General features: G+C 41.7%; 1 protein-coding gene across 1 annotated transcript in view; it reads right to left on the reverse strand.

The window, feature by feature from the left end:
* TMEM232 (transmembrane protein 232) overlaps positions 1–17539 on the reverse strand; it is a 233059-nt gene that overhangs the window by 17896 nt on the left and 197624 nt on the right. Inside the window, exons 14-16 of the mRNA XM_070374679.1 lie at positions 13679–13874; positions 12266–12442; positions 11798–11862 (exon numbers count right to left, since the gene is read on the reverse strand). Coding sequence (XP_070230780.1) covers positions 11798–11862; positions 12266–12442; positions 13679–13874 — 438 coding nt within the window. The remainder of the gene's footprint in view (positions 1–11797; positions 11863–12265; positions 12443–13678; positions 13875–17539) is intronic.

The following is a 17539-nucleotide window of genomic DNA, read 5'->3' on the forward strand; positions in this document are numbered from 1 at the left end:
TGAGTGGACTCCGGGAGTTGGTGATGGACAGGGAGGCCTGGCGTGCTGCAGCCCATAGCATCACAGAGAGTTGGACACGACTGAGTGACTGAACTGAACGGAACTGAACAGAATGTAGAGTAACTCTGTGGTGGAGAAATCTATTAGACACTCCCTTCACCAGCAGATGAAAATTAAGATCACCAGTAATGGAATAAACCAATATCATCCTTAACATGACACACTGAGAAGCACACGTCACGTCTGTGCTATTCTTGCCAAAGAACAAACAACCTGAAGCTGATCATGAGGAAAAAGTCAACTCAAGTTGAGTTTGGTTGTTCCACAGTGTAATTTCCTGGAGTCTGTAAAAATGTTAAGATAAAGAAACAAAGAATGGTTCCAGACTAAGTCAGACAAAAGAGACATGACAGCTAAATGCAACGCGTGAACCTGGACTGGATCCTGGATCTAGGGGGAAAATAGCTATAAAAGAAATTACCAGGACAACTGGAGAAATTTGACTATGAATTGGGAATTATAAAATAGCATTGTATCACTTTCAACTTCCTGATTTTGATCATTGTTCTATGTTTATATAAGAGAATGTTCTTGTTTGGGAGATACACTGAAGTGTTTAGGGATAAAGGGGCATGATGTCTGAAGTGGTCTCTCAAATGGTTTGGTAAAAATATATATGTATGTGTAACATATGTACATCATATGAGTGTTCATTTGTGTGAGTAGATGGATGGATGGATAATAGTAGGGACTGAATGATCTGTGATCTAGAAAAAGGATACATGGTTCCTTTTGTACTACCCTTGCAAATTTTCTTATATTTGAAATTGTATCAAAACAAAAAGCTAACCCCCAAAGTACCTGCATTAGGAGGATAAACCTTTATTCCAAAATATTACAAAAAAATCATTATTTTTGCTTGAATCATTTTCTAAATATTTAAAAATTTCTCTTTAAGGTTATTTTGCCACTTCTCTCCCACACACAAAGGCCACTGTGCATGTCGTGACTGAGCGTTTAGTAGACACCTTACGTTTGTATGTCCCAAGCATATTATTCTTGCCCATTTAGCCCCATCTTTTCCCTGATCTCACTCCAAACCATTCTTATTCTGGTTAAATGACAGAATTCTTCCTGTTGCTGAGTTCAGACCCGTGGGACTCATTTCAAAGCCCTCTTTCCTCCGCCTGTTGTGTCTCCGATTCACTGGTGGACACTGTCAGTCCTGCTGTCAGAACATGCCGCACTGTCTCCTCCCAGCTCCTGGCCCACGGCTGCAGCAGCCGTGAAGAAAGGCCCCACGTCCAAGGGGGAGAAACCCAGGTAAGACGGTGGCACTGAGAGAGGGGATTACGGGGCAGACAGACTGAAACTACAGTCACGACAACTAGCCAATCTGATCACATGGACCACAGGCTTGTCTAATTCAGTGAAACTAAGCCATGCCATGTGACGTCACCCAAGATGGATGGGTCATGGTGGAGAGTTCTGACAGAATGTGGTCCACTGGAGAAGGGAACGGCAAACCACTTCAATATCCTTGCCTTGAGAACCCCATGAACAGTATGAAAAGAAATAAGATAGGACACTGAAAGATGAACTCCCCAGGTCAATAGGTGCCCAATATGCTACTGGAGATCAGTGGAGAAATAACTCCAGAAAGAATGAAGGGATGGAGCCAAAGCAAAAGCAATACCCAGTTGTGGATGTGACTGGTGATGGAAGCAAGATTCGCTGTAAAGAGCAATATTGCATAGGAACCTGGAATGTCAGGTCCATGAATCCAGGCAAATTGGAAGTGGTCAAACAAGAAATGGCAAGAGTGAATGTTGACATTCTAGGAATCAGTGAACTGAAATGGACTGGAATGGGTGAATTTAACTCAGATGACCATTATATCTACTACTGTGGGCAGGAATCCCTTAGAAGAAATGGAGTACCCATCACGGTCAAAAAAAGAGTCTGAAATGCAGTACTTGGATGCAATATCAAAAATGACAGAATGATCTCTGTTTGTTTCCAAAGCAAACCATTCAATATCACGGTAATTTAAGTCTATGCCCCGACCAGTAACCCTGAAGAAGATGAAGTTGAACAGTTCTATGAAGACCTACAAGACCTTCTAGAACTAACACCCAAAAAGATGTCCTTTTCATTACAGGAGACTGGAATGCAAAAGTAGGAAATCAAGAAACATCTGGAGTAACAGGAAAATTTGGCCTTGGAATACGGAATTAAGCAGGGCAAAGGCAAATAGAGTTTTGCCAAGAGAACACACTGGTCATAGCAAACACCCTCTTCCAAAAACACGAGAGAACATTCTACACATGGACATTACCAACACCAAAATCAGATTGATTATATTCTTTGCAGCCAAAGATGGAAAAGATCTATACAGTCAGCAAAAACAAGACTGTGAGCTGACTGTGGCTCGGATCATGAACACCTTATTGCCAAATTCAGACTGAAACTGAAGAAAGTGGAGAAAACCACTAGACCATTCAGGTATGACCTAAATCAAATCCCTTATGACTATACAGAGGAAGTGAGAAATAGATTTAAGGGACTAAATCTGATAGAGTGCCTGATGAACTATGGATGGAGGTTCGTAACATTGTACAGGAGACAGGAATTTAGACCATCCCCAAGAAAAAGAAATGCAAAAAAGAAAAGTGGCTGTCTGAGGAGACCATAGAAATAGCTGTGAAAAGACGTGAAGCAAAAAGCAAAGGAGAAAAGGAAAGATATACCCATTTGAATGCAGAGTTCCAAAGAATAGCAAGGAGAGATAAGAAAGCCTTTCTCAGCGATTAATACAAAGAAATAGAGGAAAATAATAGAATGGGAAAGACTAGAGATCTCTTCAAGAAAATCAGAGATACCAAGGGAACATTTCATGCAAAGATGGGCTCAATAAAGGACAGAAATGGTAGGGACCTAACAGAAGCAGAAGATATTAAGAAGACAAGAATATACAGAAGAACTGTACAGAAAAGATCTTCATGACCCAGATAATCATGATGGTGTGATCACTCACCTAGAGCCAGACATACTGGAATGTGAAGTCAAGTGGGCCTTAGAAAGCATCACTACGAACAAAGCTAATGGAGGTGATGGAATTCCAGTTGAGCTGTTTCAAATCCTGAAAGATGATGCTGTGAAAGTGCTGCACTCAATATGCCAGCAAATTTGGAAAACTCAGCAGTGGCCACGGAACTGGAAAAGGTCAGTTTTCATTCCAATCCCAAAGAAAGGCAATGCCAAAGAATGCTCAAACTACCACACAATTGCACTCATCTCACACACTAGCAAAGTAATGCTCAAAATTCTCCAAGCCAGGCTTCAGCAATACACGAACTGTGAACTTCCTGATGTTCAAGCTGGTTTTAGAAAAGGCAGAGGAACCAGAGATCAAATTGCCAACATCCAATGGATCATGGAAAAAGCAAAAAAGTTCCAGAAAAACATCTATTTCTGCTTTATTGACTATGCCAAAGCCTTTGACTGTGTGGATCACAATAAACTGTGGAAAATTCTGAAAGAGATGGGAATGCCAGACCACCTGACCTGCCTCTTGAGAAACCTGTATGCAGGTCAGGAAGCAACAGTTAGAACTGGGCATGGAACAACAGACTGGTTCCAAATAGGAAAAGGAGTTCGTAAAGGCTGTATATTGTCACCCTGTTTATTTAACTTATATGCAGAGTACATCATGAGAAACGCTGGACTGGAAGAAGCACAAGGTAGAATCAAGATTGCCGGGAGAAATATCAATAACCTCAGATATGCAGATGACACCACCCTTATGGCAGAAAGTGAAGAGGAACTAAAGAGTCTCTTGATGAAAGTGAAAGTAGAGAGTGAAAAAGTTGGCTTAAAGCTCAACATTCAGAAAATGAAGATCATGGCATCCTGTCCCATCACTTCATGGATACAGATGGGGAAACAGTGGAAACAGTGTCAGACTTTTTTTGGGTGTGCTCCAAAATCACTGCAGATGGCGACTGCAGCAATGAAATTAAAAGATGCTTACTCCTCAGATGGAGAAGGCAATGGCACCCCACTCTAGTACTCTTGCCTGGAAAATCCCATGGATGGAGGAGCCTGGTGGGCTACAGTCCATGGGGTCGCTAAGAGTCGGACACGACTGAAGCGACTTAGCAGTAGTAGTAGTACTCCTCAGAAGGAAAGTTATGACCAACCTAGACAGCATATTAGAAAGCAGAGACATTACTTTTCCAACAAAAGTCCAGCTAGCCAAGGCTGGTTTTTCCAGTGGTCATGTATGGATGTGAAAGTTGGAGTATAAAGAAAGCTGAGCGCTGAAGATTTGATGCTTTTAAACTGTGGTGTTGGAGAAGACTCTTGAGAGTCCCTTGAACTGCAAGGAGATCCAAGCAGTCCATCCTAAAGGAGATCAGTCCTGGGTGTTCATTGGAAGGACTGATGTTGAGGCTGAAACTCCAATCCTTTGGCCATGTCATGCGAAGAGCTGACTCATTGGAAAAGACCCTGATGCTGGGAAAGATTGAGAGCAGGAGGAGAAGGGGATGACAGAGGATGAGATGGCTGGATGGCATCACCAACTCCACAGATATGAGTTTGAGTGAACTCTGGGAGTTGGTGACGGACAGGGAGGCCTGGCGTGCTGCGGTTCATGGAGTCGCGGAGAGTCGGACAGGACTGAGCGACTGAACTGAACTGAACTGTACCTGGCCCACTGTTTCCTCCCGACTCCTGTTTCCTCCCAGCCCGTCGCGCTCCATCAGCCCCGCAGTTCCTTCCCTCCACCCACCTTGCCCGCGTCTCCTCTCATCTCAAGTTCTCCAGTCACCTGGCCTTCCTTCCGCCCCTCTCACGGGCCAGGCCGCCCAGTCCTCACCCAGGGCCTTGGCGCTTGCACTCCAAAGCAGGCATCCTCCAGGCCTTAGCTCCATTGATACCTCTCCTGACCACGCTCCACAAGGAGGGAAGCCCCAGTCTGACCAATTTTCCAGGGCAGTATTTGAACTCTATTCGTGGAACTTAGGACTTCCCCGGTGGCTCAGACTGTTTGCAATGCAGGAGACCTGGGTTTGACCCCTGGGTCGGGAAGATCTTCTGGAGAAGGAAATGGCAGCCCACTCCAGTACTCTTGCCTGGAAAATCCCATTGACAGACGGAGCATGGTAGGCTACAGTCCATGGGGTAGTAAAGAGTCAGACACGACTGAGTGACTTCACTCACTCACTCATGGAACTTAACTACACAGTGACTTAACGATAATATAGATACTTTTATCCCCCCATTAAAAGAGCCATAGAGGAGACAGTTGCCTCTTTAATCCGTCTCAACAGAGTACAGTGCCTGCTGAATTGTACGTGCTCAGTAAGAATTTATTAAACAGGTGACAAATGAACAAAAAACTACACAGGAAATACAGTCTTGTAATGTCGTTTCTACTCAACAGTGCTATCCTACTACTCAGCGCGTGTGACGATGTTGATGCTGACTGAATTGTGAAAGAGCCAGGGAGAGGAGTGCAAGGGGAAACGCTCAAGGCCGGGTGAGCCGTCACTCGACCAGACTGAGTCTGGGGTCTGGACTTGCACTGCCAGTTTGCTCCAAATGCTGTTCACTGACAGGCGGCTGCAAACGGAAGCCTGCGGCAAATGATTTTAAACAGACGCCTGGGAGTCCAGCCCTCCTAGCGCCCGGGATGACCCTTAAGCTCGGATGTATGCAGGTGAACCTCAAGCATCAGTCAGGATATACAGTTCTCACATTTAGGGACATCATCTTTATACAAGAGAAATCATTCCATATAAAAATAATTGAATAAAAAAAGTAATGAGATCATACGAATCACCATACCATTTGGAAACACCTGGGAGTTGAACCTGTATATGCCAGGAACTAACCGAATATTATATACCATGAACCTACTCTAAAATCCCTTGCTTCCAAGAGAACTAAACTGCAAGTGTTTGCCAAGGACCTTGGCATGACACAGCAAAAGCGGAGCCTACTGGTGCCTGTCTGGGTAATGCTCACGCGGGAAGCCAGCAAAAGCCTGGGACTGGCTGGCCCAGGTCAGCACATCCTTATAAGCAGACAGCTTTCCTGAAGAAAAGTGAGGCCATCCAACAGATCACACCAAGGAAAGCAGTACCAATGCAGATGCAGAGTGAAAAGCTGTCTTCTTTTTTTCCGTGACTGCATTAGCACATTGTCAAATAATAGCAAAGACGGGCAAATCTGGGTCAAGATCGGCCTGCTGGGGAAGCTGTCTTGATAAAATGTTATATCAGTGAGGCATCAAACTGGGAGTTCCTTGGAGCTGTGGTGTTGTCCAGCTTTCTATTTGTCACTGGGACCTCCACCTGACAGCTGTCACATTCAGCTTCTTAAGCCACTCTGTCAGGGTCATCTGTGATGGGTGGTTAATGTTATATGACAAAGCAGAGTCCATGAGAGGGCGGTCTGGAGCCCAGTCCCTTTTCCAGCCCTGAAGTCAGCCTGCCAAGCATTGCAGATGGGTCCAGTTTCAGTATAGGGGTCTGCATGTACCAGAATATTATGTTATAAGCCTCCCTAGTATATCGTTTATTTAATGAAATAGAGGTGGTGGTTGTGCTTTAGTCACTAAGTCGTGTCCGACTCTTGTGACCCCATGGACTGTAGCCTGCCAGGCTCCTCTGTCCATGGGATTTTCCAGCCAAGAATTTAATGAAGACTTTCATATTATTCATTTATTATTGACTAGCATCTCAGTATTCTGGCATGTAAATAAAATTTTAAACTTCTGCTTCAGCAGTCTGACAATCCAAACAATTTAACACATACACACAACCATTAACTTAGTAACTTGAACTAAATAAAAAAATAAAATGTGTCCAATCATGTATCTACAAATTCATTCATTACTGCACTATTAATGAAAGTAAAACATTTGGAAATTAACTGAATGACCAATGATAGCGAATTGATTAAATGAGCCATGATTCCTATATGCCATATGATACTCAATACTATTTATTGATTACAAAAAGAATAGTTCACTTATTGACACATTTCCCCAATATTTACTGCATCAGCTTTTGCTCTAGTAACGCAATAGGCCAAACAACAGACAGAAAAATCCCTGCTCTCATGACGTTTTTATTTATTTATTTTTTTTGACGTTTTCATTCTAGAGGGGTTTGATAAGTTGGGAGAAAATTTCACATTATATAAATAACCAAAAAGAGAAGATCAAAAAATATATATACAAAATAATCTCAGTTATGTAGAATAAAAATCTACTTAGTAAGTGAATACTGCTATTTGAATAGAAAGCATTTGTGGAGAGATTGGGTGTTCCCTGAGACAACACAATAGTTCCTGACAGACCGCCACAGTTTTGTTACCTCAAGGCTTCCCTCATAGCTCCATTGGTAAAGAATCCACCTGCAATGCAGGAGACCCCGTTTGATTCTTGGATCAGGAAGATCCACTGGAGAAGGGATAGGCTACCCACTCCAGTATTCTTGGGCTTCCCTTGTGGCTCGGCTGGTAAAGAATCCGCCTGCAATGTGGGAGACCTGGGTTTGATCCCTGGGTTGGGAAGGTCCCCTGGAGAAGGGAAAGGCTACTCCCTCCAGTATTCTGACCTGGAGAATTCCATGGACTGTATAGTCCATGGGGTCACATAGAGTCGGACACGACTGAGCGACTTTCACTTTCACTTTCTTTCACTTTCAGTATGTCTGAGACACTGCAGGTTACATCTCTGAAGGAAAGTTGATCACTCTCTCATATAAACTCATACAAGCCAAATTTTTAAAAAATAGATGTACGAAACAAAACGCCAAGATGTTGATTTAAAAAGAAAACTAATTTAGCAATATAATCTCTCTTTTTTGGCAAATCCACACATGAAATCAGTTTTTTTAAGTGTGTATATGAGCAAAAGATCAGAGGAAAGGAAAATAGAAGACAGTTGATTTCTTTAGTGCTAAGTTTTATCTACTTCCACTAGGGATGATTGGCCTCCTAAATTTATATCTTTTTTTCAGTTGAAGTATAGTTGATGTATAACAAGTGTACAATATAGTGATTCACAATTTTTAAACATTACACTCCATTTATAGCTATAAAATATGGGCTGCAACCCCATGTTGTGTACTATATCCTTGTAGCTTATTTTATACCTAATAGTGTGACCTCTCAGTAGAGGGATGGGGATTAAGAGGTACACGCTTTTTTCTTTTTTTTAATTTTATTATTTTTTAAAATATAAACTTATTTTAATTGGAGGTTAATTACTTTACAATATTGTATTGGTTTTGCCATATATCAACATGAATCCGCCACAGGTATACACATGTTCCCCATCCTAACATGTTTTTTCTTTAGATGAGTTTATTCACTCAGAGTTAAATAACTTGATTGAATGAGGACCTTTTGGTATGCATAATGTCTCTCCGTATCCATTAATGGACTTATTTCTAGGTTTTGAAGCTTGTGGGACAGTGATGGCATCTGAGTGCTGGTTAAGGTGTGGTGTATGTGTCGTTACTGGATACACTACCCCCAGAAAATAGATCTGAGGGGAACGTACTAAAGTAGTGATAAAGATTACCTAAGGTTGATAGGAAAAGTGGTAACTGAGGGCTTACTTCCTTTTCCCAATTTTTATGAAAAATATATATTATGTTTATAACTAGAGTAACAGTTAAAGAAGGTAAGTGACAGAACAATATTCTCAGCACGAAGTTGGGGAAAACTAGCTTAAATCGTTCACCTAGTGCTGCTAAAACAACGGAGACCGGGAAAGAAAGAACAGGCCCACAGGGAGGTGGGCTGACACTGTGCATACGCCATTTGTCCAGGGAACTTGCCAATTCTGAGCACAGATGTAGAGACTAAAAATCTAGGTTTTGCCTGGGTAGAGGCCTACTGGTGGGGTGGGGGGAGGTAGGCAGGGGCAGAAAAATGAGGGGAACTTTTGGTGGTCTTCTAAGACTGGAGAGAGAAAACAGAATAACTGATGGGCTTCGAAGTCCAGCCCGTTTTTCTGTAGAGGTGTGGCCAAATGCCGGAGCTTTGCAGCAGGCGACGCTCGCACACCAGCAGAAAGCCCGCAAAGTCGGAGCAGCATTTGTAGCCTGGTTTCAAACTAGGAAAGCCCTCAGTTCCACACCTCATGAAATATTTCAAAAAGCTTGCAAACAAAAGTAAGGTAAATACAAGGAAAATAATACACAGGCATATCATGTTAAACCTGGTGAAAACAAAAGATGAAAATCTCCAAACAAGATCCGTATTTGTTTGCTGGGGTTGCTATAAAAACATCATTGCCTCTAAGTGGCTTGAACAATCTGAGTTTATTGTCTCACAGTTTGGGAGGTTAAAGACAAATCGAGGTGTCAGTGGGATTGTTTTCTTCTGAGAGCCACGAGGGAGGCGTGTGCTCTGTGGCGCTTGCTGAGCTTCGGTGGCGTTCTGGCCATCTCCAGAGCTCCTTGGATTCGGCTGCATCATGTGATAGCTGCCTTTATCTTCACATGGCATTCTCCCCGTGTGTGCATACGTGACCACATTCTCCCTTTTTATAAAACCATTAGCTATACTGGATTACAGGCCCACTCTACTTCAGTATGAACTTATCCTATCTGATTCTGTCTGCAATATCCCCATTTTAAAATAAAATACTTAGTACTCACATTCTGAGCACTAAGGGATAGGGCTTTACAACATTAACTTGGGGGAGAAACAAGTGAACTTGCACTTCACAGGTGCTGCAAGTGGTAAAGAGTGCATTAGCCAATGCAGGAAACGTAGAGACATAAGAGGCTCGGGTTCAATCCCTAGGTTGGGAAGATTTCCTGGAGGAGGACACGGCAACCCGTTTCAGTATCCTTGCCTGGAGAGTCCCACGGACAGAGGAGTCTGGTGAGCTATAGTCCACAGGACCACAAAGAGCTGGCCACAACTGCAGCGACTCAGCACTCACGCACAAATGAACTCATAACAAATGATGCCTTGCTGCTAAGTCACTGCTGCTAAGTCACTTCAGTCATGTCCGACTCTGTGCGACCCCATAGACAGCAGCCCACAAGGCTCCCCCGTCCCTGGGATTCTCCAGGCAAGGACACTGGAGTGGGTTGCCATTTCCTTCTCCAATGCATGAAAGTGAAAAGTGAAAGTCAAGTCACTCAGTCGTATCTGACTCTTAGTGACCCCATGGACTGCAGCCCACCAGGCTTCTCCGTCCATAGGATTTTCCAGGCAAAAGTACTGGACTGGGGTGCCACTGCCTTCTCCATAATGATGCCTTAAATAAATTTATATCTTTAAACATCAATGTAGCAAACAAAGACTAATAATAACAACATTCTTTATGAACAAGGATATAATAATGCTAGTGAAACATTAGCAAATCTATTTGAGTGATATATAAGAACCAAAATATATTGTGGTCATATGGGTGTAATATCAGAAATATACAAGTTTAATTGATTAGAAGTCAAAAGTCAGTTTAACTCAATTCAACGGAAAAGAGGAAACTATATGATTGTTTTGATACATGCATTACATGTTTGAGAAAGCCCAAGATCTTTTCATAATGAAAAAAAGAAGTCTTAGCAAATTAGGAATAAGAGTTACTTCTTAACTTGATAAAGATGATTTTCTAAAACCTGCAGCAAGTCCTACACTTAATGGTGATTTACTGACACCTTTATCCATGGAACTGGGAAAGATTCAGGAAATGCATACTATCATCACTTCTATTCAGGGATAAATTGGAGGTCCTAGCCAATGTAATGAGAAGAGACAAGTGCATAAAAACCATCAGAGCTGGGATGGAGGAAAGAAGAAAAGCGGCATTATCCTTAGTAACTTTTTTTTGGCCGCACCGCATGACTTGCTTATGACTTGCCTGACCAGGGATTGAACCCAGACCCACAGCATTGAAAGTGCCAAGTCTAACCACTGGGCCACCAGGGAACTCCCTCTCGGTGACTTTTACACACGGAAGATAAAGATATCCACAGATAAGTTTTAGACTTAATATCTATATTTAACTAGCCAGCTGTATACACAGCCAATGTACAAAAGCACTGTCATTTACTTAGAACAAATAGCCAATGAAATTTTGAAAAGATACCATTCACAAATATAAAAAAATCAAATGTCTAGACATGATGCTAAGAAAAAATATTTCAGACTTCTATACTGAATATTATCGGAAATTAGGGAACATCTCAATAAATTCAGGAACATAGTATGCTCATTCTCTAGTTAATTCCTATGTTCAGCATTCATAAACTGATGCTAAGACTTGTGCAGAAATTAAAAGGACCTGAAGAGACTTCAGGCAATCCTGAAGTAGAAGAATAAACCTTTTAATCAAAGTGTTACAGAAATTAAAAAGTTATAGAATTTAAAAAGATATTAAAGATAGTAAGGTAGACCAATGGGATGAAACACAGTATGAAGATGACCACTATCCACAGGTATTTGATTTATGACAAAAGTGGTCCCACAGGCAATGAGCAAAGGCTGCCGTTTTTCTCCTTTTTTCAATCACTGGCTGGATTCATTCATGTACAAAGAAAAATTTCGATACTTATGACACTATTCACACCACTCAAAATTCCTCTCCTTATAGATTGTAGCTTTGATAAGAATGACAAAAATTGTTTTTTTAAGGCAGGAGAAAAGTATACCTATAGCTATACATAGATAGATATTTTTAAAACATGAGCTTCAAACTACGACGGACAGTCATACCCAACGACAGGAAGGGACGAGGCCAAGCGATCTAACTTACTGCCCAGCGAAAGTCAGCAGACGGTGGCGTCGGAGAGCAGAACCCAGACAGGACTCGGCGGCCTGCTGAATTGAGGAGAGGGACCAGGGTATCGTGAAGACCAAAACTGTTGGAGTTCACAGGGCAAGACACCAGAGAGGAGAGAGCGAACAGAGACAGAGCTCTGGGGACCTCCCGGGGACCCCTCAGGCGAAGGCGGATCAGCACGTGCATTTGAGGGCACCACAGGGACTGGAAGTGAATTAGAGACACCAATCCTTGGTGCTCACGCTGGGTCAGAGGTAGAAAAACACTCGTATTTCATGAGCTTCACATCAAGTTCTTTTGCCTCAGTAGTGGGAAAAAATTAGCCCCAGTTTAAAAGCAGGTTAAACGTCTTCCCTGACAAAGCTTAAAACTGAGACACAAGGGCTTCCCTGGGGGCCCAGTGCAGACTTGCGTTCTCGCCCTGATCCTGGAAGACCACACGTGCCACGGAACAGCCGAGACCAAGCACCGGAACTGAGCCGGGGCTCTAGCGCCGGGAGCCCCGGCCACCGCAGGCCACACGCCCAGGGCCCGGGCGCTGCGCCGGAAGGAGCGGCCACCGTGAGAAGTCCACGCGCCACAGCAGACGGCAGCCTCCGCCGCCGCACCGAGAGGAGACTGTGCGGCAGCAAGGGCCCAGCACAGCCCCAAACAAATCATTTAAAAGATAGAATAAGGCTGAGACCCCAGAGGATCAAACTCCAAGTCACTTCACTATGTACCAGAATAAAACTTAACAATAAAATAAAATTTACCATTTCTGGCATCAAATAAAAAAAAATTATGAGGTATGTAAACAAGCAGGAAACTGCATCCCATTATAAGGAGAAAAATCAATCAAAACTGATCCAATGACGACATAGGTTATAGAATTAGTAGACAAGGACAGTAAACGTTATTGTGAGCATACCCCATACATTCAAGTTGCTGAGGGAAAGAATGGACATACTACAAAGAAACCTGGAGGACAAAAGTGACCGAAATCAAGCTTCTGGAAATAAAAAGTCCAGGGATCTGAAAAGCCATTTTCTGGGATTAATGGGATAATAAACACTCCAAAAGAGAAGGTCTAGTAAATTTAAAGATTTATCAATAGAAACTTAACACAGAAACACAGAGGGGAAAAAAGCCAAGATGAGCATAGCTTCATTTCAGGACACTGTGGAAAGTTTTCAAATGGCTGAACATGGAGAAAAGGAGAAACGGAGGGGAAATAAAAATAAATAAATAATGGCCAGATTTTTTTTCAAATTGTTGAAAACTACTAATCCAGAAATCCAATAAGCTCAAGAAAGCCTAAGCAAAGAAATAGAAAATTCACCAAGGCATAACAAAATTACGCCAAGGCGCAACACCTTTGCAAATCACCTTGCAAATGCGATACGCACGACATGCAAATACCTAACACACCTGGCGATATGCCTTGCAAATCACCAAGCGTAACGAAATTACTGAGAAGCAAGTGATAAAGAGAAAGATAATCAAAGCGAAGAAAAAAATATAGAGTATGTACAGAGAAACAAAGGCAATGACGACAGCGGGCCTTACCTAAGCTACACAGCTCGAGCAACACAGAAAAAAATGAAAGATGGAGGTCAGGGGAACATGTTTAAAGTCCTGAAACGAAAAACCAACACAAAAAAGCCCTGTCAGCAAAGACTTCTTTACCCACAGAAAATATCTTTCAAAGTTCAAGACAGAATAAATAATTTTCCAGACTTAAGAAACGTTAAAGAATTCATCACCAGAAGGCCTGCCTATTTTGCATCACAAGAGATATAAAAAGAACTTCTTCGGGTAAAAGGAAAAGGGTGCCAGACAGAACCCTGGATTTCACGAAGGAATTCAGAGCACCAGAAACTGCAGCAGCACGGGCAAATGCGAAATCTGGCTGTCCTCGGTGGGAGAAACCACCAGCCTGTGGCTGGGCACCACGGTCGCCAGAAAGCCTAACGTCCAGACAAAGGTCAGTGTGAGCAGGGCGCCAGATGGGAGCGCATCGCCACGTTCTCCTCTCCTCCTTTTCATTACTCTGCTTTCATGGTTGGACCTGCAGCAAGCAGTGATCGTGTTTTCATCTTTTGTTACAACCTACATTATATTTCAGCTACTGTGCAGAAAGAGCTTTTACCACTGATGGGGCAGGATGCTCAGAACCGAGGTTCAAGAGGCCACAGTCTCCACAGTAGCATCTAGTCTGGCCGCACCCAACCCACTCTATGTCAAACGATGATCCAAATATAACAAGACGCTGACATTTTACCAGGTCAGTACCTGTCTGTAAACTATAACGTGCACTCTTTCAGGAGTGAAGAGTCTGCCTGCCAATGCAGGAGCCTCAGGAGACCCGGATTCCATCCCTGGGTCAGTAAGACCCCCTGGAGGAGGAAATGGCAACCCACTCCAGTATTCGTGCCTGGATAATCTGATGGACAGAGGAGCCTGGCGGGCTACAGTCCATGGGGCTGCAGACAGTTGAACACCACTGAAGCTGCTGAGCATGCATGCAGGCAAGCACTCTTTCCACAGCCTTACCTGGGAGCAGAGAAAGAGGCTACTGTTACAGTTGTTGTAATTAAATTCCTTTATCTTGATGATTGTCAGAAGGCCTAGTTAGCGCATCAAAGGATGCTTGAAAGCAAGTTTCTTAGAAGAAAGGTGCTTTTATTTAGAAAATACATGTCAGGACTTGACCTTTTATTTTCGAATAAGAATTTGAAATTATTAAAATGAAATTGGCTCTTGAGGTAAAGAATTATTTTTCTCTAGTAATGCTATTGAGTGTATAAATGCCTTAATGATAGGCACTATTTCACGAAACTCTTATGTGGAACACATAAGGCAGACAGCATTACTCCGATTTCATATTAAGAAATTGAGGCTCTGAGGTAACAGGCCCACTGCTTAAACATACATAGCTAATAAGTGATTGAACCAAAACTGGAACTCAAGTTTTTCAATAATAATTAAAGTATCATTAATGCTATATTGCAGCTACTACATGACATATACTGCTAATGAATTTAACCTGAACAATTGACTCTTATGTGAAAATCATTTTAAAAATTATAATTCTTTAAATTTAAAGGGGAGTAACAGAGAAAAATGTTGGCTTATTCAGTATTGATTTTAATGTCAGAATCATGGTCTCTATTTAACTATCAAACTATTTCAGTTTTCCAGACATGTTAACCTAATTGAGTTGCCGTCCGTTAAATTTAATCAAAAGCACTGGGGAAAACATTTTTCATTCTTGTAAAGACTGAAATCATGATTCAGTGGCTCACTCTTTCAAACAAATTTGCTCCAGTATGATATGTCTCCTACTTTTTCAAAATAATTTAAAGTACTTCAAATTATAATTACTTGTATCCTTAAAGGAATCATTTTTGCCAGGAGTCCCAATTTAGCCCTATTAATAAATCAATTAGAATGCTTGTTGAACATTTATTTCCAGATTAATGCATAAAACATAGGAATAAAATATATTATCCTAGGTTTTAACAGACTGACAATCTAAAGTTGGATATAACACAAGGGAAATATTGGCTTAAAAGGATAAGGCGATGATAAAGAAAAATTAACTTTTAACAATAAGGAGTAATAACAAAAGGTAATAAAATTATCAGCATACAAGCCATATTAAAATATTCTAGGTCTAAACTATAGAACATGCATGGACATGAATTTGAGCAAACTCCTAGAGATCGTGGAGGCCAGAGGAGGTTGGCATGCTGCAGTCCACCGGATCAGAGAGTCAGAGACGACTAGCAACTGAACAGTAGCAACAGAACTACAGAGCTACTCTGTAGTAGTAAGTGCTAAAGGCTAAAGGCAAGTGCTAAAGGCAAGTGCTGTGAGGCTCCTGAGTTGGGAAAATTATGGGGGCTAGGATGTCCAGCAGCCATCATGGACTCCAGGAATTACTATTCAAATGGACATTGCCTGGGTGACGGATAAATTAGGGCTTTTTTAACCCTTGGATAGAGATATTCTTATTATCATTGTAGAGATCCATAATATGTCAAGATCCCCTCTACTTCTCTACTCAGGAAGAAAGGGTCTCCTCATCGGTAAATCATTCATTCAGTGAGGTAAAATATTAGGTTAACAGTAAAGCATAGTCTGGATTGATTACCAGGATGAAAGATGATGATGACTTGGGAATAACAGTAGGGATGGACATATATGGATGTACACTAGTGTATTTTGTATAGAAGTCTGCTACTGAATTGAATATACTGCTAAGGAGAAAACTTGAAGAGGAAAATCAACATATACTATTTAGCTGTATTGTTCATTTGAGTAATTCAAGTTTCATAGCTTCAAATAGCAAAGACCTTCCTTTGTATATTTCTTCATTTTTCCCCTTCCATTTGATTTATAAGTAAAGAAGAGTGTTAATTATTAGCAGTTTGGACCAGAGACAAAGTTTTAAATATCTTTTCATTAAGGAAGCTACAGAATACCAAAGTTAGGATTTGGAATGTACTCAAAAAGAGGAGAATAAAAAAGGGGGAAAGACTCAGGATCAATAATCGATCAAATAAAATTCATAAAACCTAAAGTTAATTTTAAATAATTTTAAGGTACTTATTGGAGAAGGAAATGGCAGTCCACTCCAGTATTCTTGGCTGGAAAATTCCATGGACAGAGGAGCCTGGCGGGCTATAGCCATGGGGTCGCAAGCGTTGAACACAACTTAGCGACTAAACCACTGCCAAGACACTTATAAAAATCAATATAGAAACGTTAAGATAATTATTACAGCTCAGTTCAGTCACTCGGTCGGGTCACTCTCTGTGACCCCATGGACTGCAGCATGCCAGGCCTCCCCATCCATCACCAACTCCTGGAGTTTACCCAGACTTATGTCCATCGAGTTGGTGATGCCATCCAACCATCTCATCCTCTGTCACCCCCTTCTCCTCTTGCCCTCAATCTTTCCCAGCATCAGCGTCTTTTCAAATGAGTCAGCTATTCACATCAAGTGGCCAAAGTATTGGAGTTTCAGCTTCAACATCTGTCTTTCCAATGAATATTCAAGACTGATCTCCTTTAGGATGGACTGGTTGGATCTCCTTCCAGTCCAAGGGACCGTCAAGAGTCTTCTCCAACACCAGAGTTCAAAAGCATCAATTCTTCGGTGCTCAGCTTTCTTTGTAGTTCAACTCTCACATCGATACATGACACTGGAGAAACCATAGCTTTGTCTAGACAGACCTTTGTTGGCAAAGTAATGTCTCTGCTTTTTAATATGCTGTCTAGGTTGGTCATAGCTTTTCTTCCAAGAAGCAAGCATCTTTTAATTTCATGGCTGCAGTCACCATCTGCAGTGATTTGGGAGCCCAAGAAAAAAAGTCTGTCACTGTTTCCACTGTTTCCCCATCTATTTGCCATGAAGTGATAGAACTGGATGCCATGACCTTAGTTTTCTGAGTGTTGAGCTGTAAGCCAGCTTTTTCACTCTCCAAGTCTTTCACTTTCAGCAAGAGGCTCTTTAGTTCTTCTTCTCTTTCTGCCTTAAGGGTGGTGTCATCTGCATATCAAGGTTATTCTAAAATAATTATTTAGAAAAACTAAAATTATGTGAACATTATACAATCTATGATCGATTTTGCTGTGAATCTAAAACTTTTCTAAAAATGTATTATGAAAAAAATTAATAGCATGACCCAGAATCTAAATAATCAGTTTACTCCTAACAAAAATATG

Source organism: Bos mutus, chromosome 7 (assembly GCF_027580195.1).
Source record: "Bos mutus isolate GX-2022 chromosome 7, NWIPB_WYAK_1.1, whole genome shotgun sequence".
Lineage (NCBI taxonomy): Eukaryota > Metazoa > Chordata > Mammalia > Artiodactyla > Bovidae > Bos > Bos mutus.